Source organism: Actinia tenebrosa, unplaced genomic scaffold (assembly GCF_029948245.1).
Source record: "Actinia tenebrosa isolate PJP-AT-01 unplaced genomic scaffold, QUT_ActTen_1.0 PGA_scaffold5__44_contigs__length_20552954, whole genome shotgun sequence".
In the NCBI taxonomy this organism is placed as follows: domain Eukaryota; kingdom Metazoa; phylum Cnidaria; class Anthozoa; order Actiniaria; family Actiniidae; genus Actinia; species Actinia tenebrosa.
In genome coordinates this window covers 4359121-4382328 of record NW_028292582.1, presented here as the reverse complement: position 1 = coordinate 4382328, position 23208 = coordinate 4359121, and the positions used below count along the sequence as shown (strand labels likewise).

At 36.2% G+C, this 23208-nt stretch overlaps 4 protein-coding genes across 7 annotated transcripts in view; 2 read left to right on the top strand and 2 right to left on the bottom strand.

The window, feature by feature from the left end:
- Positions 1 to 1405, bottom strand: part of LOC116303644 (protein unc-13 homolog B) — a 31643-nt gene extending 30238 nt beyond the window's left edge. For both annotated transcript variants that reach the window (XM_031713221.2, XM_031713222.2), the window contains exon 1: positions 1267 to 1405. The gene's annotated coding sequence lies outside the window, so the exon portion shown is untranslated. The remainder of the gene's footprint in view (positions 1 to 1266) is intronic.
- Positions 1406 to 2786: 1381 nt separating this feature from the next.
- LOC116303635 (E3 ubiquitin-protein ligase RNF126) lies at positions 2787 to 8346 on the top strand. Of its 2 annotated transcripts, none has more exons than XM_089037360.1 (11): positions 2787 to 2899; positions 4136 to 4191; positions 4762 to 4831; positions 4911 to 4950; positions 5308 to 5419; positions 5999 to 6033; positions 6134 to 6182; positions 6369 to 6444; positions 7079 to 7172; positions 7283 to 7398; positions 7765 to 8346. In XM_089037360.1, exons 1-11 carry the CDS (start codon positions 2816 to 2818, stop codon positions 7831 to 7833), a joined length of 801 nt encoding a protein of 266 aa, XP_088893486.1. In that variant the 5' UTR covers positions 2787 to 2815; the 3' UTR covers positions 7834 to 8346. The 2 variants fall into 2 exon arrangements, with proteins under 2 accessions (XP_088893486.1, XP_088893485.1); XM_089037359.1 differs by having other exon boundaries at positions 5305 to 5419.
- A 3115-nt stretch (positions 8347 to 11461) lies between these two features.
- On the bottom strand, positions 11462 to 19877 carry LOC116303626 (uncharacterized). Of its 2 annotated transcripts, none has more exons than XM_031713199.2 (13): positions 19674 to 19877; positions 19517 to 19582; positions 18992 to 19341; positions 18259 to 18339; positions 17952 to 18181; positions 17808 to 17868; positions 17628 to 17699; positions 17405 to 17533; positions 16054 to 16383; positions 15616 to 15696; positions 14238 to 14351; positions 13401 to 13698; positions 11462 to 13106 (listed from the first exon to the last, which is right to left on the bottom strand). In XM_031713199.2, the coding sequence occupies exons 1-13, from the start codon at positions 19729 to 19731 to the stop codon at positions 11662 to 11664; spliced, it is 3315 nt and encodes a 1104-aa protein (XP_031569059.2). In that variant the 5' UTR covers positions 19732 to 19877; the 3' UTR covers positions 11462 to 11661. The 2 variants fall into 2 exon arrangements, with proteins under 2 accessions (XP_031569059.2, XP_088893484.1); XM_089037358.1 differs by having other exon boundaries at positions 19517 to 19579.
- Positions 19878 to 20363: 486 nt separating this feature from the next.
- Positions 20364 to 22920, top strand: LOC116303625 (DNA-directed RNA polymerase II subunit RPB11-a). The gene is made up of 4 exons (XM_031713198.2): positions 20364 to 20512; positions 20613 to 20702; positions 20787 to 20961; positions 21347 to 22920. Exons 1-4 carry the CDS (start codon positions 20460 to 20462, stop codon positions 21380 to 21382), a joined length of 354 nt encoding a protein of 117 aa, XP_031569058.1. The 5' UTR covers positions 20364 to 20459; the 3' UTR covers positions 21383 to 22920.
- Positions 22921 to 23208: the final 288 nt, after the last annotated feature.

Sequence of the window (23208 nt, the reverse complement as noted above, 5' to 3'; positions counted from 1 at the left end):
CTACCATCTTGGCCGCTCTTATTTGATTACTACTCGATATGTGCATGTTTGTTCATGCAGACCTTCACTCAGCTAAACTCGTTTCAATATTTTCCTTAAACTTAAAGTTTCAAAGTGGTACTGCACAAATGAATCATAGAAAAGAGAAATAGTCAAAGGATATATAACAACTAATCTGACATTGCCGGGGTAGAAAACGCGAAGAAATAAATCAAATTCAACTCCGGAAGATGTTATACGGCCGGATTAACGGAAAAGGGACGTTTTCAAATGACAGGTCATTGGAAGGCTAAATATAGAGCCTTACGCATTCTCGATTTTAGCTGGAAGCTGCCAAAAAAGAGGCGTATATATGACTGTGTGTGGTGGGGGAGGGTGAGGGAAAAGCGAGTAGAATATTTCGCGGACTTCAAATGAGTAAGGCCAGCGCCAGGGCATAGGCCTTCATTCATTTGGAAAGATCGGGTAGGTTGTTCGTCAAAGTAGGGTCCAAACTGGCATGCTACATGATTAGGCACATTCTATGTTCCGGTGGGATGCTAACAAATTATCATTGCCTCAGACGTCGCTTTGCAATGACAAATGAACTGAGATTCACAGTATCTCTTAATTTGTCCTTGTTTAGTTTTTCATTTTAAAGTCAACGTTTGTTCGATAAATTTTTCTTATTGTCTTTTAAGTATTAATAAAATGCGTCTAGAAATGACTTACAAGGGAGTTGAAGTTAACCCCTTCACGAGCCTCTGTACCGTTCAAATCAAAAGAACGGATCAAAATCGATAGCTGCAAGATCGATCATCCATATTTCTCGAGGGAAGAGATTACTATCAACCAAATGCTGCATAATTTGATGGTAATTTTTTGACGGAACGAAGTCCATAAACAAACGAATGAAATAAGAGAAGGTCTTACTTGATTTGATCATAAGCTTTTATCGCTAAATAGAAATGGTTTTCGTAACATTCAAAAAATAAAACCATGAACGGATATGAACAAGACAATTTCATTTCGGCGCGCGCCACCTAAAATTGCCTTGTTTTTCATTATGAGAACCACCCCAACCAAGAAAAAAACAAAATCAACTTATCTTTCAAACACATCGTCTGAACCGCAAAAAACGCTTTAAATGGTTAGGGTTTTTTGTTCTGCTGGCCTATATAATGACTACAAAAGCATTAGGACTTATTTGTTTGCTTATCTTAACATATGAGTCCTCAAAACACCTTGCAAAGCAAACTTTTCAAAAATGAAATCACTTTTTCTTACCTTTAGTAGTGATGATGCATGAGCGCTGTGACTTAATTGTTCCTTTTTCTTTTTGTTGAGTCAAACGAAGTTAAACTTTAAGGCTCTAATTTTTGCGGAATTAAACGTACGTTTTAGAAATACTGATATGTCAATTGAGGAAGCCAGGAACGGAACGGAGCTAGGCTTCAACTGTGACGTTAGAGTAGTAACTCACCGATCATTTATTCTTGGTCTAATTCTAATAGTTTGCATTTACAAAACCACATACGTCTTCTTGAAGGTTCGAGACGTTTTTTTAATTTGCTTGTTAGTCATCATCGCTGAGGCCGGTTTATAATTTTTCGCCCACAAATAGAAAAAAATGAGTTTAAAAGATATTCAATAGCGTAATTATCAATAGACTACATCAATGAATGACAGGACAATCTTTGATGGGAAGATTGTTACTATGACGACGAGGAGGGCAATAACTCTCTCTTTTTGAAAAGAACTAATCAAATACTGAGGTAAAGTACTGTTTTTGCAAACAGAATATCCTGACTATAGACTTCTTTATTTCTATCGTGCTAAAAATAAACACAGCTGGTTGAATTAATCAAGTCTTACATCAGAATATAATGAGACGTACGCGGCTATCATGACATTTTTATGCCGAAGATGGTAGGTTGGTGCGTACGTGATTAGCTGTTCTTATTGGGAAGATGGAAGATTTTCTTTTTTCTCAGATTTAGACTTCCAAGTGACACGAACTTTAAAATATATTATATGTAGATGATGTATTAATTTTACAGTGCAGTTGGCCAATGCAACTTTCATCAGTCCCAGAATTAATATTCAGTTTCAACTACAAATCCGATCCAATTAAATACACCAGCCATGAAAATAACTGAGTGACTTTAATTTTCAAAAGATGATTTCTCCCCTCCCCCACCGATCACATTTATTTTGGGAATAGATTTATTCCAATACCGTGTCTTCTAGTTCACAAGATGTAGGTTATCATGACTTTTTTATGTCAGAGATGATAGGTTGGATCCGGTACGTGAGGTGGTTTATAGCTGTTCATTAACGGGAAGATGGAAGATTCACTCTTTACCGTAGATTTATAGTATAGTACTTTGTGACTTGAATTAATTTTAAAATATTTTATATGTTGATGATCCATTGATTTTACAGTGTAAATGGCCCAACTTTCATCAGCCTTAGTATTATTAAGTCAGTTTTGACTACAACTCCGACCCATGAAAATAACTAATGTACAACCCCCCCCCCCCCCCCCAACACTTATCACATTTATTTTGCAAGTAGATTTATTCCATTACGTGTCTTCTCAAAAGCGCCAGCACCATACAGTAAACAACTTATCATAACGGATCAAGCAATGTCAACTGTCACGTGTTCTTCGAGTCACTTAAGGCACGAATGCGTATATCATTTTTAATCGCTTTGTGAGGGGCGCACTCTTTTTGGGCTTCCTGTGTCGGTTGTCAGTCCAGGGATATCGGCCCAGTCTCTCTTATTCCTGGCTATGACGTCACTTGGCGAGATATCGAACGGAGAAGAAAGTATGGCGGAAGGTGTAGTTGAAAACCCTCCAAGTTCACGATATTTTTGCCATGTGTGTAACCGAGAAATATCACCAAACCTACCGGTAAGTAACAAGCAACACCCCTTTAATCTATGGGGGAGATTGGTCGAGTGTAATGTGATATTTTGAGGAGTATTATTGCATCATTCAGTGATGATGCACTTTATATGTTTACCAGACTGTTTTACAAGGTACTTTCACATTTGAGCAACTTGCAGGTGTTTCACAGTACCCTTTTTAACTAGACGGATTACAACATCTCTTGAATTTGATCTGTATAAAATAAGTCAAAAATTGCGAACGTTGTCAAATATTTAACTTCTTTTGAATCATCGTTTGAAATATCTATCAGTTGAATCCAAAGCCAGTCAAGGAAAATCAACTACTGCTGTGTTCATCAGGCAAGCAAATGAAGGATTCTCTGAGTGAAACAGTGGCTACTCTGCATATACTGGCTAACTTTGATAAGCTTAATAGTATTGCAAGTTTCAGATAAATAATAAATAATATATTATGGAGTTTGTTTGGTAAAGGTTTCTCAGCCTTATGATATGCATAACTAGCCTTGGGTATTAAAGTTTATGTACATAATTATGTATCACTGCACGCAAGGTTACTGTTATTCCAATCAGAACCCATGGTTAGCACATGGTATATTTGTGCCATCAGTTTTGAACAGTCATGTGAAACTTTCTTTCATAATCTGTTATCAAGGGGTTGAATGGCAGCCATGTTGTAGGACAGGAACAATGCAATCTTATTGCATTTTCCAAAGAAGATTTTCATTACTTTGAACCTTAATATGCATGGCAGTCATTAGAACTCCTCTATACATCAAATATCCAGTCACAAGATGATCATGTTTAAACTGCAACCTTTTTTTTCAGACCTTTTTTGTTGCATACTAGAGACCACTCATTTTTTATCAGGGAGTGGCAGTGGGATGTTGTTGGTTACCAACACAAAAAATTCAAAAATTTACCTCTCCCCTGTTTTTTTATTCTGTTTATTGTAAAAATGCTATGGGACTTCGAGGTCCGGGCCCTTATAAACCAATTTTTTTCAATTACCCCTCAAATCCCCCCACCCCCTCCCCCTGGTAAAAATGAATGTTCCCCTTAGGCATTAAAAGCTGGAAAACTACGTAATACACCTGCACTTGTGTGTTTGCATTTTAATTCAGCCAATAGGCAGCTCAAAATGTGGAAAAATATCTTGCTGGAGAGCTGTATTCGACTGTACAAGTTCATGTATTTATGTTATTCTTATAGTAAAATAATGCACTTTTTTGTTATATAGGAATTCACATGTCCTCAATGTGACAATGGCTTTGTTGAGCAGATGACCGGCGAAAAGTAAGACTAACACTACTAAAGCCTGGATTACACGAGAACACAAATGCAATTGCATGCACAAGCAATTTTCATAAGTGAAAAGCAACTGCAAGCAAATTAAGATACACAAGTGCAGTAGTGCTTGTTTACATCTTGCATTTGCATTTGTGTTGTCTGTAGTTCACTCATAAGTTTGCTTGCCATACTCTTTTTAAGATATATCCTTGTATGCAGGCATTTAGTTCAATAAAATAGTTTTCAGACTTCTATATTGCTTACTATCAATCACATGACTTTCTGGAGTTGACTGGGGGCAAGCAAGTGGTTGACTGAGGGGCAACTGGTGGATGTTAAGTCAAAACATGTCGAAATAAGTCTTCAAAATATTGTATTTGACTACTTTTTACGACATGAAACCTGAAAACAAGAGATCAAAACAACCTCCAAGATTTTACAAGCATTTAAAATGCAGCTATTACCAGAAGTAATGTCTTGTATCAATAGCAACCTATTCTTGATAATTGAAGAACCAAAATCATTGTATCAGGAATTTATTTTATTTTTTATGGAATTTATTTGTTTTATTTGTAGCAATGAAGATGATAATAATACAGAAAGAATCGAATTAGATGGTAGTAATCCTGAAGAAGCCTTTACACAGGCAAGTATCTTTAGCATTTGTTCTAATCATTCATTTTTGTTAATAATCCTATTTGATATTTTGTTTATTTTTCTCTCAGCTTTGGGGAAGAATGTTCCTAGGTCCACATGATTCGTCAGGTATTGTAGAAGATTTGATTTAATATTTTAGATTGACCATGATGATAATGATGGGATGGTGATGAAGATGAAAAAGTAATGCAAAGATGTGATGATAGACTGATGACAGACAAACGCTCTTACCAAGTGAGCTAACTGAGTGGCAGTTGTGTTGTGATAATGATGGTGATGACTAAGATGTGGTGATGATGATGTGATAATGATGATGATACTTTGTTTTCCTTGGTGACAGACTTCTTTTACTTTTCCTCATTAATTATCCCTAATTTGATAAAATAATAGATACAGGGATAGCACTACAATTTTGGAAGGATGCAAGATTTCTAATGTTTAATTATTTTTCTTTCAAAAAAGAAGGAAGTGAAGGCAGACGGCGGCGAGGTTTACCCAGAGCAAGAAGAATAGCAGTCAGAACATCTGGTCAGGGGGGGTCATCTGGTAATGCTGCAGAAGCAGCTGCTATTGATTTGTAAGTATCAACTATAATTTTCCTTGTAATGCCCCAAGGGAGGGAAGGGCCAGATAAATAACAAACTATTATTATTTATTATATAGTTAGAATAGTAAGTGCACGCTGATTGGTTGAAAACTGTGCTAAATTATTATTAATCAACAACTGAAGATATAATCAAGGGATGGTAAAATATACATGTGTACATGTTTTAATTATTGATCTACATTGTAGTAAGTGCTTATGCAAAAAAATATATGATCAGGATTATTAGGACAAGGATTTTAATAAAATATACAAAAATATACATGTGTACATGTTTTAATTATTGATCTAGTAAGTGCTTATGCAAAGAAAATATGATCAGGATTATTAGGACAAGGATTTTAATAAAATATACAAAAATATACATGTGTACATGTTTTAATTATTGATCTAGTAAGTGCTTATGCAAAGAAAATATGATCAGGATTATTAGGACAAGGATTTTAATATGCTACTCTTAAAATAACAAAGTTTAAAAAAAACTACTATCGGATTAGAGCTTTGCCATTAGATAATAATAATAATTAATAATTGTCCATTTATGTTTATTAGAATATTACAGAATCTATTGGGATTACCAGGAATTGGTAAGTGATGCCATTAGAAAAAAAGTAATATATAATAATAATTAATATTATATATATATTATTTAATAATCATTGACTCTTTATTACTCTTTTTCCCTAGTCACTAGAGAAGATGGACCAAGTAATAATCAAAACATTCCATTTCCATTGTAAGTATTTTAAGAGGAATAGACCTCTTTGGCAGTGGTAGTGAAGAGGATAATTTACCATCCCACGTCCCAGTACAACTTAAAACATTTGTTTATACACTAATTTACCAGAAGTCATCTTTTGTGACATTAAGATCCTCAGTGGAATTCTGCCTACAAAACTGCATTATTTTATTTTCATTGCAGAAGGATGCTTCAACTTCATGGAAATCCAGGGGATTATGTTTGGGGTACAAATGGATTAGATTCTATTATCACACAGGTATTGGGATAGAAGATGTTATAGCCACCATGTTGGTTGACTTGATCAAAAGATTTGGTTTTGGTTACTCTTGTCCTGACAACCAACATGGTGGCCATGTCTTTTGTTATTTTATTCTCATGGCAAGGGGTGCACAACATTACATTCTTGGAGTGCATGTGACCTCATAGCCACCATGTTGGTTGTCTTGAGCAAAAGATTTGGCCTTGGTTACTCCTGCCCTGACAACCAACATGGTGGCCATGTCTTTTGTTATTTTATTCTCATGGCAAGGGGTGCACAACATTACATTCTTGGAGTGCATGTGACCTCATAGCCACCATGTTGGTTGTCTTGAGCAAAAGATTTGGCCTTGGTTACTCCTGCCCTGACAACCAACATGGTGGCCATGTCTTTTGTTATTTTATTCTCATGGCAAGGGGTGCACAACATTACATTCTTGGAGTGCATGTGACCTCATAGCTGCTATGTTGGTTGACTTGAGCAAAAGATTTGGTCTTGGTTACTCTTGTCCTGACAGCCAACATGGTGGCCATGTCTTGTCCTTTTTTTTTCTCTTAAGAAGAAGATGCACACACACCACCCATACAGAAAGCAGTGAAATACTAACTTCAAATTCTCCATTCTATTGCAGCTACTTAATCAGTTAGAAGGAACAGGGCCACCGCCAGCAGAAAATGATAAAATAGAGGCATTGCCAACAATTATAATAGATCAAGAACAAGTTGGTGGGTACCTAGTATATGACTATCCTTTACATTCAAAATCAATTGTCCTCAACACTACTTTCAAATTTTCTAACCTTACCTTCTCCTTAATTTTTTTTTTCAATCATCAGATGCTAAAACAGAATGTGCAGTATGTCAAGAACAGTTTCATTTAAGTGAAGGAGTAAAAGGCTTACCTTGTAGACACTTGTATCATAAAGATTGTATAGAACCCTGGTTAAAATTGGTAGGTATTTAATCGCTTAATGAAAGGGTACGCCCTTTTCCTGGCTGAGCACCAGTGGACTACATCGAGGCACAAAGCTGTTCTAAGACTGCATTCATAATGTATGGCAGAGGGGGGGGCAGGTGAAATTAAGGGGGGGTCGGAAAAATGGGGAGGGGGGGGGGGGTGAATTGGGGAGATGCAAAATTTTTAGAAGAAGCTACAAGAGATTTCCCGGGGGGATAGTTATTTTGTAGGGACCTCAAGGGGGGGTCTTGAGATTTTTTTTGTCATTTAAAGATTTCACTGCCCCCCCCCCCCCCCTGCCATACATTATGAACGCAGCCTAATATTTTAATGGGATGTTTGTATTTTTAATTCCCATAGCATGATTCCTGTCCAATATGCCGTTTGAGCCTGTCCAAAAACCCAACAAGGCTGGAGCAAACAGACTGACACAACTAAGCATTGTTTGCTGCTAGTAGTAAATAAATAGCTCTTCATCTTACTGCTTTTCTCATAGACATGTGAACTCTGTAGTTGTGAATATTGCCTGTTGAAACTTGTTTTTTCACTGCTGCCAGTCAAAAACATGAAAGTAACCAACTGATAAGTTTTGATTGACAGCAGCGAAAAACTAAATTTAAGGAGGCAGCTTGAAAGTTCGCATGTTTATGAAATTAGCAGTAAATAGGACACTCGTAATGTTAAATAGTAGTATGAGCATGATATGATATAAATAATGACTTCTGTGATGAATTTGGCTCACAACTGAGATTAAAATGTGCAGGACAGCATTGTTTGCATTGTCAGAATAGGAAAAACCCTATAAAGAGTTGAATTTGTCATGTAGTTGTGTTGTTGAGAATGTCCAAAGAACACAATCCTGGAGCTTCTAAGTTGTGACATATTTCTGGGTCCAACTGTTCATAAAACTGCTAAAATAAAGTGAGAAATGTTCAATTAGAACATTGGACAACAAATTCTGTCATGAAGAAAAGTGCTACGGATCTCAACGAACTGTGACAGGTGATTAAAAATTCATGTCTCTACCACGTTCACCTTTGTGTACTGACACACCCACATTTGTAAACTTCACTGCTGATTTTAGGGGCTACTGGTAGTTCTCTAGATACTTCATGCTGACTTCCTTTCCACGCAGACTGCTTATTTTTCTGCAGATTCTGTCAAGCAAGACTCTATATTCAGGCTTTTTACCTCTTTGCCAGATAGGAAAAGTTTGATACATTTATTGTCTTGGTATTTGACTTTGAATTCCAGGGTTCGTACAGATTCCTCAGTGAAAATTTCCAAAACTTTTCCAAAAGTTTCTCAAAGCCTATCAACTAAAATTTCCAAAACCACATAAGCAAAAACATAAAGTGAAATTCATGGACATTCAGCAATTATACAAACCAATACAAAATATGGCACTCACCAAAAGTGCCAGCGCACATTGATTTGCAGCAGGAAAAAATAAACATCGGCATTTTTAATTAATACTACGGAAAGCATTCTTTGCCAGGTAGGACCTGGGCAACCAACAGAAAAATATCATAACTTTTCCATAGCCCAGTGGTCGAAAAAGAAATTTTACAAAACTTTCCAGGTCCTGGAAAAATGCATTATTGATTTCCAAAACTTTCCAAGACTTTCTAAACCCGTACGAATCCTGGAATTCATATCTATCCATGACTAGCGTGCTATTGAACATCAAGCCGATGAGTTCTAAGAAATTCAATACAAATGTGGGCGTGTCAGTACACAAAAGTGGGTGTGGTAGAGACATGAATTTTCAATGACCTGTCAGTTTGATGAGATCCGTAGTATTCTGTTTAGAAAAACTCCTATTTTTAAGTATACTTTTTCCATCAAAGACCTTTTTTTGGATGTTTTACTATTTAAAATATCTTGCAAGTAGAAACTTCTCCATTTTTTCATTAAGATATAGAAATAATACTCAAGAGAATGTTACATCCAGTGGATTCATTTTCTGAATGAGTAGGAAACTTTAAGCTTCAATAATATTTTACTTTGTTCTGTACAATAAATTAATAATACAGTGTTGCATGCAAGCACAGCACAGCACATTTTTGATAGATATTGCCTTATATTAAAAGCTCACTAGAGTTTTTATGCTCATAACTATCTTATACACAAAATTGAAATATTGTGACCAAGACTAACTAGTTACTGACTACCTTTATTTCATACACCTAAAAATGCACGTTTGTTTCATTTGAACAAGGGGCAAGTTAGTGTAGAACAATAGCTCTTCAAATCGGTTGTCATATTTCGATGTGCATGGAGCAAGTGTGTAGTACTTGTGATGGACTAATCGAAAACCTTTTATCTTCCGTGATTACTCTGAAGGTACATTAAGAAAAATATCAATAAATAGTTTGTTCGGACAATCACTGTATTCCACTGGGAAAACTACCCATTGTTTGCGTGGACACTTGAGCATAGCTGGAACCGATCTATTGCTGATAGTATGAAATACTTTCTCATTTATTAACTAACAGGAAGAAGCTGTTAATTTAATATATATATATATATATATATCTTTTAGCCTGTGTTGATTGTCGTACCTAAGTAAAAGTTAATTACCGAGAACGGAGGCATAAGCCATATACATCCCGAGGGCCGTGTATAGGCTTATTGCCAACATTTGTGGAAATTAAGTATTTTATTCATCAATTGAGGTTTTCTATCAAATGTTGCTCATTATAAATGCAAAGTCTATATATATTTATTAACCGGGTTAATAGTTTTAGATTGACTTTATTTCTTCCCACAAATGCCAAACGTGACCACGTTTTCCTGTATTTTACTTTACTTTTTATAAACTTTCTCACTACACACAAATATTCTTTATTTTTCTTCTACTTGGATTCTTTTGCGAGTCCTTTTCAGTAATGTAAAATACTTTTTCACTGGTCAACTGATGTTTGCAGTTGCTGTGAGCGTAAATCTAAAACTCTCTAATAACTATATATTGACCTCACATTTATGAGGGTTATAACAAAAATAAAGCCTTGTGAATAACAAAGACTACCGTGTCAATTGAGAAATAATAATTACTGATTCAAGGATTGTAGGAGTACTAATAGATGTAGTATTAAGAAAATAGAGTAAACCTGCTAGTTGACCTAAGAGAGATTTTGAAAAGACTGTTATCATTATTTTGTATGTTTGATGCCTATGCAACTTTTGTTTTTTCAATATTGCAAGTTTGTAAATACACATCAACTGTAGACTTTGGTTAGTCACAATAACTATAAAACACCAGTTAGGCAATACTACTCATTTATTTACACATAAAAAGTACCACGTGCATTAAATATTGCTGTTAGTTTGAATAATACGTAAGTAGTCAATTGAATTTATTTGAAGCATTTGAATTTAAAAAAATACCTTAAAAAGTTACGTTATTAGATGTATTGCACCCTGAAATGTTCTATACTATGCTTGTTGGCCTGCAACTATGTAAAGTAAGTGTCAACGGTTTAAAATATTATATGTCCCAGTAACATAATATTATTACAGAAGCAGATACACTAACCAGGACCACTTGATAAAATTTTTTTAGCCAATCAGGAGAGCAAAAAACCACAGCCAATCACAATCTCTTATTTTCATGTCTGTTGATAAGGTCCAAGTCTTTTCTCAGATATCTAGGCTTTGTTGCTTGCTCCTGATTGGTTCAGTTGGACTTGAGTTTGATTCCTTTCTTTTTGTGCAGTGTTGTTTCTGCAAGAGATCCCAGTTGGTGTTCCCGCACGTTAAGATTTCAGGTTTGTTGTGCAAAGCTTAAAAGGAGATGGTTTGAAACTGGTTGAAAACTCTTTTTACAGCAAGATAGTTCTTTCTTGGCAAGATCCACCAAATGTACAGTACAACAAAATCTAATGCAGGTTATTCAAAAAGACAACTTCAATTTTTTTTTTCACTCTTTGATCTCCCTCGACACAAATACCTTGTAAATAATAAAACCTGTAAAACATCCATTAAAATTTCCCTCCACGGCTTTTTCCCCAGAATTTTTTTTTCAAGTAAAACATGAAAAAAACTTTTTAAAATGTTCACTTTTCAGGTAATTTATTCTACATTCGTAACAAAACTATTGATTTGCAATTGAAAACAAGCATTTTGAGAGAGTTTTCTAGCATCCTGAACAAAAGCACTTTAAAACACTTATTTACAAATATTAATTTTAAAGATTTTTGGCTAGATGAGATTAAGAAATGTTGTATTTTCATAGTCTCTTAGTTCTCAATATTTTTAAGCTTTGATGATTTGTTCTATTTCCATTGGCTGTATTCCATCGGTTTTGCACACATTTGTCATCAGTGTACATTGTAAAGAATTCTCTACCTTAGCTGCATCATCACTGATGGAATTACTAGAAGATTCTTGGGATTCTTTAGGATGCTGTGAGGAATCTAATGGGAGTTGCGCCGATGCTCTGTTTGTCGTGTCTCCCACACTTGCTGCAGGAACAGGAACAGGCTTGTTTACATCACAACGAATTTCAACTGATTCTTCACTTTTCCTCGGTACTTTAGCCACCCGTTCAGTGCCTACTGGAGAAGGAGCTGTGCGTTTCACAGCAGAAGAGAGACCACCAATATCATGGGGTGGTGTACTAGGTGAATTGGATGTTATGGTAATGGTACTGGACAAACTGCTTTTCGTTAACCCATCTGAAGTAATGGTATTTGTTCCTTGCTCTGTGTTCTTGCTAGAGATTATTGTATTCATAGATGGCACTGTACAGCTATTAGTGGTCTCTACAGCATCAGAGCTCTGTTCTTCTCCAGATAGCGATGGATTGGACTGATTTGCCTTAGAACTGATACCTCCAATATCTGGTTTCGATATAGGTTGAAGAACAACCCTTCGTTTAGCAACAGGCCTTATTGACGTTGACTTGTCATTCTGGACTTGTGTAGTCTGCCCATTAGGAATGTCCTGTTGATTAGTATGATTCTCCTTAGCAATGACAGCCCTTACTTCTGGTTTAGATACAGGCTGCAAAACCACTCTTAGCTTTACAACAGGTGTTACTGAAGACTGCTTGTCATCTTGAGCCTGTAATCTCTGGCCTATAGAACTAGCTTCTTTTTTGGGTAGATTCTCCTTAGCAATGACAGCTTCTACTTCTGGTTTAGATACTGGTTCAAGAACCACCCTTCGCTTAGCAATGGGTGTTACTGAAGACTGCTTGTCATTCTGAGCCTGTAACAATTGTGCAGAACTTGCTGCCTCAGTAGTTGTTGATATTGACTGCAGCTTATCTTGTGTACTGCTGCTTGTCTGTAGGTGAGGTGAGGTCATCACTCTAGGTACAGCACTTAGACCTTGGTTTACACTTGGTGATACAGACTTTGTAGATATTTTAATTCCTGTATTTGACATCTGAGGGCTGCAAGACATCACATTTGGTGTCCCCTGTTCATTATCTGTTGCAGCTAGTTTTGTCATACCATAGGCGTTAAGGATGTTACTATTGACGTACCATCTGGTTTTATCGCTGCGTCTTTCTTTAGTTGCAATAGCCTTGATTTTAGCTTCTAGTTGTCTTTTTGATATGTGGCCTTTACCAGCTAGTGAAGGGTGTATTTTGGTACTTTCACATTTCTTAGACCAGTGTTGTTTGAAATAGTTTATTAACTTGGCCACTCCCGCGGTACTTCGATGAATTAAGGTGATTAAATCTGGCATTGCTAGAGATAAAAAACAATGTCCTTTAATATTAAGGTACATGATCAATGTTCTTAATATCATAAGGCACTCTTAATGGCTTGAACAATCAAAAGGTCAAAATGGTATGAAATTTTCCTAAACCTGTATGCACATTTTTCTGGTATCATTTTTCTTTTGTGCTGACATTATTTACACATGAAAATGATACATTTTGAGCTTAGTATGCAACATGCACTATGCAATATGCAAGATGCAACAAAACTGTCACCAAGTCTTTCTTGAAATACCTGTAGGCAAAAGGTGCTCCAACCTACCTTCTTCTGGAACATACATTCCACTTTTGTTAACACTATCAGGGGTAGCTGTGCTATTCTCCCTCATGGATTGAGAACAAGAATCTGCACTTGCTGACGAGGTGGTTCGTATTGCAATAGTTGGTTCATCTATCAGAACACATGCCTCAAACTGCTGAAGCATTTCATGGATATTCTTGTCGTCAGGCCATACACATCCAATACAAACAGGCTTTTTTGCTTTACATTTTCTCTTCAGCTCAGCCTCCCATGCCTTAACCTTTGCTAGCTGTTGTTGTTCTTTTGAAGCTGAATCGACCTTTGGAAAACATAAAATAAAGTTATTCTTACTATTAGAATGAATCACTTTGTAAAAATTATCTTTCTTATATATCACATCTAATGTTTTGTGCCAGAAAATATCCTTAATTGCAATAATTAGGTAGGGAATGATGTTGGCTCATGAAGGAAATTCCTTATGAAATACTTCCCAACCCCTTGGTACATACAGTAGTATCCCCATCTATATGGGAGAAGTATGATTATTTTCTAGGATTAGTGGTACACAATATACTCTCTTCAGACTCTCCCACCCCTTCAGAAATACCAGGGCCGGGTTGTTCAAAGCTGGATTAGAGCTAATCCAGGATTAACTGTATAGGTCTTATTAAGAGTTAACCCAGGATTAGCACTAATCAGGCTTTGAACAACCTGGCCCAGTCCCCCACCAAGAGTTGTGGGGGGGGGGGGGGGGGGGAGGTATATTGCTTTTATTTTGCTGGTAATCTCCCCCCACCCCTTGAAAACCCAACCACTCCCTGTAGGGAGGATCTTTTCTAGAATAAATCATTTGGGTACCTGATTTTCTTCATCATCAGTATCGATGCCTTCATCATCTGATAGATAGCCATGTGGAACCATGAATCCATCTTCATCTTCATCTTCACCATCCTCAGCGTCGTCATCGTCTCCCTAAGCATTGACAATGACATGGTCATGTTGTGAATGCCCACTGACCGGCTGTAATTCGCTGCAGGTCACAGTTTATTATATATATATATATATACACATATATATATATTTTTCACCACTAAAGATTTACAAATCAACTTGTTACTCTCGCTTGCTCTCGCACTCTATTGTGCAAATGTTCAACTCAGTTTGCATATATGATAATGTTGTTGCGTCACTTCTGACAGTCATACATGCAAAGCACAATATCAAGGTTGCCTTTAAAGTCACTGGCACTTCTCAAATTTGTATCTTGCCAGAAAAATATCAGATTAGTAGGAAGTGGTCAAAGTTTGCTGCTATTTTCATAAGCATGCAAACTCAGTAGCTGCGATGTAACCATTGGAATTTGGTCTCTCAATGATGCTAGTCAAAAAATGAAAGGTACCAAATAATTAGTTTCAATTCATCTTTTCGGCGCTAGCCGTCAAGGGGTATAGATTGTTTTAGATTGTGTTACGGTCACCAAAAAGTTCGGACATTGTTCTCAAATTTCCTTACAAATATACTGACTCTAAATGACTTTAAATGCGGCTTATTCACCTATTGGGCACTCTTAGTCCCAACGGGATTAATGAACACTTTACTTTCAACTAACCTTTTCTTTTGTCTTTTGATTGTTTGTTTTTATTTCCTTGCCTACCTTGTTCTCATTGGTTTCTTTTGTCTTATTTTATCATATATACACACTCCTTTCTACCACCTCTTTCTCTTTTACTCCGACGAAGGACTAGCGTCCGAAACGTCAGTAAGTTTTTTCATCTTTTCACGGTGTATAATTTACCTTTTCATCATTACTGACTCTAAATGAACTATTTTCTTGGTTAATGTTTAGTTAGTTCTCTAAATACAAGTAAAAATTCATTTTCCTAGCTTGATTGAAGCTTTTATTACTGCTGTTAGGATAGCTAACTAAAGAAATCTACCTAAAGTTTCTCTTTAAACTCAGTGAATTTATATGGAAATCCGAGAACGATGTCCGAACTTTTTGGTGACCGTAACACAATCCAAGCTAGTGCTGAAAGCGGTGAATTCACTGAAGCTAAAAACAACTTTTCAGCATGCAGCTTGCAGCCAATGAGTTCGCACATTTATAAAAATAGCAGTAACAATTTTTAATTGAGGTGGGCCACCTTGCATTGCATGGGTATCATATTATTCCAATGGTAACCTTGCTTTGGGCAACTACATGTATAGTATATCAAATTCACGAAGGGCAACTTACATCACTATCATCAGATAAACTCTCTCCTGGCTCCTCTTCTTCCCATTCATCGTCGCTGTCAATCTCGTAGTTCAACAATCCCTGAAACAATCATTATATCATTGCTTTAGCGAAACCGCTTTAGCATTAGCAACCTCAGAAATGAAATTCAAATCAATTGTTCATTTGGTGGGCGAAAAATGCACTGTTTTCAAAAGGCAAGCAAAGGTGCAGTAGAGGTGAGAGTGCTCAATTTTCAGCAATGTGACCCAGGTTCAATAACTGGAGTATAGACTAGTTTGTTGGTTCTCTCCTGCGTTTGGAGTCTTCATCTCCAGGTTTTCTTGTTTTTCTTCCTCCAACAAAAATTTGACTTATAAATCCAATCCTATCATGGAACGAGTGCCCTCAAAACAAGAACGGTTTTATTTATTTATTTAAGGCTATTTTAACTGGTACCTCATCTTTTTTCAAAGGATCCTTTGGAGAGATTTTCTTGCTTTTCTTGCGTTGTGTTCCATAATACGGAGGTCTATTATTCTCGTGAAATTTCAAGAAAATGACCTTCATTCGTTTCTTCTCTTCATGCTGAATTTCTACAACTGATTCAGAATCACTAGTCTCTTCGTCCGATATTTCAATCGCATCAGTTTGGTCTTTCGTTTCGTCTTTTTCTGTGGACTCTTTTCGATTGTTTGATTTAGCTGCTATTGTTCTTCTTCGCTCTTTTCTGTAGGGGGGTAGAGGCTTTCGTTTTTGAAGTTCCTTCATGCATAAGGTATCTTCCTCCTAAAAACACAGGAAATAAAATAAATTGGCCGATCTGACAGTATGTGTAACAAATGGAGCAAAGGAAGCTTATAGTGCTGGAGATACCATAAGACACTCTACACACTGTAATTTATATGGCAAGATAAAATGTTAGTGGCATGGTGCAGGGTTGTCAATAGAATCTGGCAACCGGCAGATTCCGCTGTCTACTCTTGCTAATTTGGCTGCCTACTCAGCAATGTAATTGTAAATCTTGATTAAAGTTCTTTAAACTAGCAAACTATGAATAAAATAAATTTTAACCCAATCTTTGTTGCTGTACTATGAAAACTGCAATGCAATCGAAACTACAACAGTGCTACAGTGGAGTGGGGTGAGGTGCAGTGTACTGTATTGGGTATCATGATTAAACATCAAGGTGTTAATGACTGGATTTTGAAGAGACCTGTATACTGTCCTGCAGTATGCTAGAGTGACATGCAGGGCTTAAAATAATGGCTGATCAGTTGCCGGTCATGATGACTACCAAATTACTTTTAGCTCAGCATACCTTAGTAGTTTGTGGCTCAAAATGGTCAACACAACTGGCAAAGCAATGATTTCAAATAGACCCCTTGCCAAAATGGCTGTTGCAAATTCGGTTGACTTAAAATTAAACTGAGTGAAAAACCAATACCAGCACTGAAAAGAGCACCTTCACTTTAGTAACCCTACAAAAATTCATTATGTCAGGTGTTATATTGGCCGAAAAAAAGTTGAAAATTGACAAATAATTAACAGACGTTTGTATGTCTGGTGGTATACCAGACATACAAACATCTGTAAGTTTGTCAATTTTCAATTTAAGTTTTCTCGGCTGATATAACACCTGACATAATGAATCTTTGTAGGGTTGCTAAAGTGAAGGTGCTCTTTTCCCCCATTTTGGCGAAAGGTCTATTCTGGGTGGATAATTATTTTAACCCCTGGACATGTAAGTACAGTCCTAACAAGATGAAGTTGAAGCAGTGAGGATGCATTCTTAGACCAAGTACTATACCTGTTCTTGCATCAATCTATCAAGTTTCTGCTCAGATTCTTTACTTAGTTTTGTCCTGAGAAGAGGAGCCAGGGACATGTATGGTTTGATTTCAAATGGTTCAAACTTTAAAACTGCTTTGGGTAGTGTCTGCAGAAGCAAGAATAAGGCATTCCACTTAGAACAGCTTATTTATTTGCACTTCTAAATGCACTTCTTTAAGAAATATATTTGTTTTTCTTACCTTGGGTGGGGCAGATGTAGTTTTTGTAAAAAAGTTTTTGAATGAGAGACTTGCTTGCTTTTTCTTCCTTTTCTGATAGTGAAAGAAAATATTATCAGGAGTCAGTCAAATTTGGAAGAAAAAATTAGGAATTTCTTCGAGATGTAAAATTGCAAGCTATAATTTTAATATTAGAATTACCAATTCCTCTTCTTGTTGCTTCTTTTCTTCTTCTTTTTTTCTTTTTTCTTCTAATTTTGCACTAAAGAAAATTGATAACATGCTATAAATTGAGAAAAATTCTTTTAAAATTTCATCCATAAAATAAACAACCGAAATACTTACTTTATTTCTTCCTCTTTCTTCCTTCGTTCTTCTTCCTTTTTCTCTTTCTTTTCTTGTTTTTCCTTTTCTTCTTTTTGTTTCTTCTCTAATCTTTCTTTTTCCTTTTTCTCTTTTTCTGCTTGTTTTTCTAATCGTTCTTGCTCTTTCTTCTGTTTTGCTTCTAGTCTCTCCTTCTCCTTCTGAGCCTTTGCTTCCAGTCTTTGCCTCTCCTTCTCCTCTTTAAGTTTTTGCTGCAAAAATTCATAAATAATTATCAATAAAATATTCCCAAATATAAGATCATATCAAACCTTTCTTCTTTCGTTACCTTTTCTTCTTTCATTTTCTGTATTTCTTCCTTACATTTCTTTTTCTCTGCACTGGTAGGTTTTGGGGACGTCTTTGCATCCTTAAAAAAAAAGATTACCTTAGAATTTTCATAAGTTAACAAACATTAGAAAGAGACCTAGCAGTCAAGAGTTAAAACCCTTGTAACATATTGGTGCATTAAACATGGTTCACACAGTAATTTAAGAAAAAAAATCCAGGACTTTTCAAGGACTTTTCAAGGCCTGTGCGAACCATGATTAAATATCTCATCATTTCCTAGGTAGGCACCACCCAACTGTTCAGGTTAATCTGGGAGTATACTACTGATGTCACTGAACTGGCTTTTTACTGCGGTCATGCCTTCAAACCTCTACGACTCCATGTGTCGAGATCCTTTGATGATTTGTGTAAAGAAAATTATCAAAAGAATGCCGACAGGTTTAGAGAGGATTGCAGACTAAAAGAAAATTGTCTGTGGGGCTTTAGATATTTAGAGAAGGAATCTGTTCATGTTTGATGGTGTAATTAGCATTTCCTGTACCGAAAAAGCATTTCAGTAAGAATAGCTGAAACGATCCCACCATTTTAGTGTGGAGGGAAAACTTTTTATGCCTTTTTTAGTGCAAAAAAAAAAAACGTTTTCAAAATCATCCAGATTAGTGTTGACATGGCCTCACAACATCCAAAATTTCCTGGTCACTGAAAAATCAAAAGCATCAAAAATCACTTACATTAGGACTTGTTTGTGTGGGGGAGCAAGGAATTTCTTGATTATCAGATTCATGGGAATCATTGAGCTTATCAATGGGTACTGTGAAATTAGAAATATTAAGTTGTTTTTCGTCCTCCTTTTGATCCTTAGTAGTGCTAGACTCCACATCTGAAGATTGTGGCTTAACTTGTCCTTTGTCAGGTGGGGATGGTGCAGCAGTCACAAGACCTCCGAAGTTTGGAGCTCTATTTTCATCATCAATGACAATGACTTCTGTTGGGACTCCATTGGAGAGTTTTGGAAGTGAAGGCGAAGAGGGAGGAGGAATACCATTGCTTGTTGCCGTGTTGGATTCAAAATTCAAAACAGCTAAAACATCAAAACACGACTAATTAAAAAGGAATTAATTTAGAATCGAATATAAAGCGATCGAGGCATAAATTTTAGAAATATCGCAGAACTATAAGAGAGATAATGCAATGATCGATTGAATACAATTGTTCGCGCTAAAAATATGTTTGCAAATTTGTACTTTATAGGATACCTTGTTTTAGTCTTTTACAGGGAGGGCTAGAGCAAGGATCCCTTCCTTCATTCCCTTCGCTTCCTCCTTGATGTAAAAAAAGAAGAATTAATAGGTGTATTGACATAGAAAGGAAGAAAACCCGTTCCCCGCTTGAAGAACACAAAACACAGCGAACCTTCACGAGAAGACGAGCTATCAGCTTCAGCATTCTTCACCTCCTCTGGCCCTCTCATGATTTTAAGGTTCTCAACCACCCTTTAAAACATTAATTTTGCTTTAAGCGGTGAAATGATGAGAATCGATGCAGGAAAAGAGGTGAAATTTGGCTTTAAATTTAGATTGTCTTGCTTGATTGTCTAGTTCTGTCCTCCTCGCTTCTTCAAAATTGGCGGGAAGAACTATTACCCGCACTGCATCATGGGATAGGAAACTTCCCCTCCAACACCACAGATAGCCCAATCAATTTAAATTTTTATATTATTTTTTTTTGTAATTTTAAGCATCTTTTTCTTAAGACTTTGAGTATTTTTATTGAATTTCCTGACTTACCTTTTTTCCAATGATATTAGTTATTAAAAGCAGCATTAATTGTTTTTTCTAAATTTACAAGTACCAGGTGAGAGTTGGTTACCACAGGTAGCCCAATCTATTAATTTATTTGCAGTGAAATTGAAGGCTACTAATTTCCTGTCCCATAGGATTTGCAGTGAATTTGAAGGCTTTTCTATTAATTTTAGCTTCTTAATACATTTTTAAAACTATTTCATTCATAAAAATCAACCAAGATAATTTTTCTAAAAAAGTGTAAGGTTAAAAAGCATTGTGGGTAACCTAGTTCCTCACTATCATATCAGTGCGCATGTGCGCATTCAATAAACATGGCGAAGTGTTCTGAATTTTAAAACTGTCTCTTCTTTTTCGTCCCAAATTTCGACTTTATAATAACTGAGACTAGAAAACTATGAATGCCCCGGAACCATTTGAGCCTTTTCTACTCCTAGCTGGCGATAAAAAGTAAGTTCATAGTTATTAGAGTCCAATAAATGTGTGTAAGTTCGTGGTTAAACATGTCGACATGAGCAACACCATCGTATGTTTCTTTCGTTCTTTTTAGAATTACTATAACTAAAGATACTAAAGTACCTAATGCAGCACACTTTGTCGTGAACAAGGAAGATCATACGTTAGGCAATGCATTGAGAGCGTAAGTAAATGAAATTTAATGCTTGTCAATTATGACTCTTTACTGATAGTATAAAGCTCAAATGAAGTGTCTCGTCTTTTTCAGACAACTGTTAAGAGACCCACAAGTAATATTCGCGGGGTACAAAGTTCCTCATCCACTTGAGCACAAGTTTGTACTAAGAGTACAGACAACACCTGACTACAGCCCACAAGAGGCGTTCACTAATGCTATAACAGATATGATCAGTGAAGTCTCATTGCTAGAAGAAAGATTTAAGGTAAATAATGTTGAGAATGCTCTGTTATACATTATATGTATATTTATATTTTAAAACCATCACTCCATAAGGAGCTCTTCCATGAGGTTTACTCCACATGCACTGCCACTACATTCACTATCTAAACTATATCTATATTATAGAGTGAAAAAGTTAACTACAAAATTGTACAAATTAGTGGAAAGTTTTGTAGGTCTACAGTATACTGAGGTCTACTGAACTTACCTATTCGTGCAAATTTGTTCATTTTCTTAAGAAAAGTTTTTTTATGATATATGGTATGCACTCTAATAAAAAATATATTAGGCTATTTTATTAGGCCCAAAGGGTTAGGCTCGCCATATCTTTGATCTGTTAATAATCTAGTCGATTTTCATATTTTCAGGCAGCTATTAGAGAAAAGCAAGAAAGTATGGAGTAAAGAAGTTGAAAAAATGCCAGGGCGCATCTAAGTTTCAAATCCAACATCTTTAGTGACCAAAAGTTATACAATATCTTAGTGCACATTGGCCAGCAAGCATTAAAAGAAACTGAAGCCAAGCTAAATTTTTGACACTAAAAAACTACAAGAATCTGAAAAAATAGGGGGTTGAAATTTTTTGGAGTATGAAATAGTTAGTACTTAACAATTATAAACTAAGGCAAAGTGAATAAGAGGGATTATCATATGACCCATATCTATCCGGGCGCGCGCTCTTAGGAAAACCTTCGGGAAAATGCCGTGAGCAGGGCTGTATGAATCCTTACGGCCCTGCTCAAAACCTACGAGTATTGACATAATTTGCAACTTTTAAAATATCTTTTTTATTTAGGGTCATATGATAAAATGCTTATTGACTGAGTAAGGTCGGGCAGTATGGGAAAATATTTGGCTCTCGGCCATTTGTACAGACCTCGCTGCACTCGGTCCATACGGCATCACCTCAAGCCAAATATTTTCCCCTACGGCCCTGCCACTCAGTTAATAAGTACATAATATTTAGGAAGCTATGAGTCTTGGAGCTGCAAGGTAAATATTCCCCATATTCACATAGCCTAAGGTGAATAATAATTGTTTTGGCATAATTTTAGACTTGAATGTCATAGACTGATTCTTTAATTGGATGTTTTCGCTGTCCTGTCAAAGGAGCGAAAACTATGACTTGTGGAATCAGTCTATGAATATCAGATAAAAGATGAAATTCCGGATGAAAAATGTTTTAGCTCTGGCAATCTTTGGGACACCTTATAATCACTACTTGAGCAGTGAATATTGTCTCATAATCACAGGTTGCTTGACCTATCACAGTGCACAAAATTCTATATTCAAGTCTATGATAATAGTAAATAGTATTATAGTAATAGCATTTAGCAGATATATGCTTTTGGCCTACTATTTGTCTTCGTCTTGCTCCACTGCAATTTGATAGTACATGCCTTCAGGTTTGTCACTGCAAACGTTTACTATAATAGCCTAGTACATTTAACATGAATGTAAGGTTTTGTAAGATAGTTTGATTATCCATTAATAAAATGCGTAAATTATTGTGACATGCAAATCCGTAGATCCAATTTACCTGCTGCCGAAAAAAATGCTCAAATATGATTCTGCAAATAATTTGTTTTTGTCTTGGCCAACAAAATCGAACATAACACACTCATGAAGAGGATTTAGGTCTGCAAAGTGAACTTTATAACAAGCAAAAACCAAAATCCAGACCAAACAATAGATAAATTTTCTGCTTTTGCAGGATCTACCAAATTTGTTTTATAATTTAACTCTGAATCAATGATTCGGTAATCTAGACTAAATTTGGGATCCGGAGATCCACCGATCTGAACTGACCTACCAATCAGCTAATTGAAATTTTAGAAAACACCGTGGTCACTGCATGGCATGCTTAACACATTGAGCTTTTCAGTCATACAAAAACTGGTCTAAGACCTTCAATCCTAGAAATAAACTTTGAAATAAACACAGGTTTTATAGCGTGATTTGTGGTGAATTACACCCATTGGCCATTTAACCACCACCCGGTTAGCCCAGTTGGTAAGAGCGTTGGTCTGTTGTGCGAGAGGTTGTGGTTCAAGCCTTGGCCGGACCAACACTCGAGGTCTTAAAATAACTGAGAAGGTGCTGGCTTTGTCATTACATCTGCAAATGGTTAGACCTTCACGTGGCTCGGATGATCACGTTAATGGCGGTCCCGTCCCTAATTAACTAGAGACGTTAAAAGAGGACCACGAATTTATCAGTTGAATTACTGT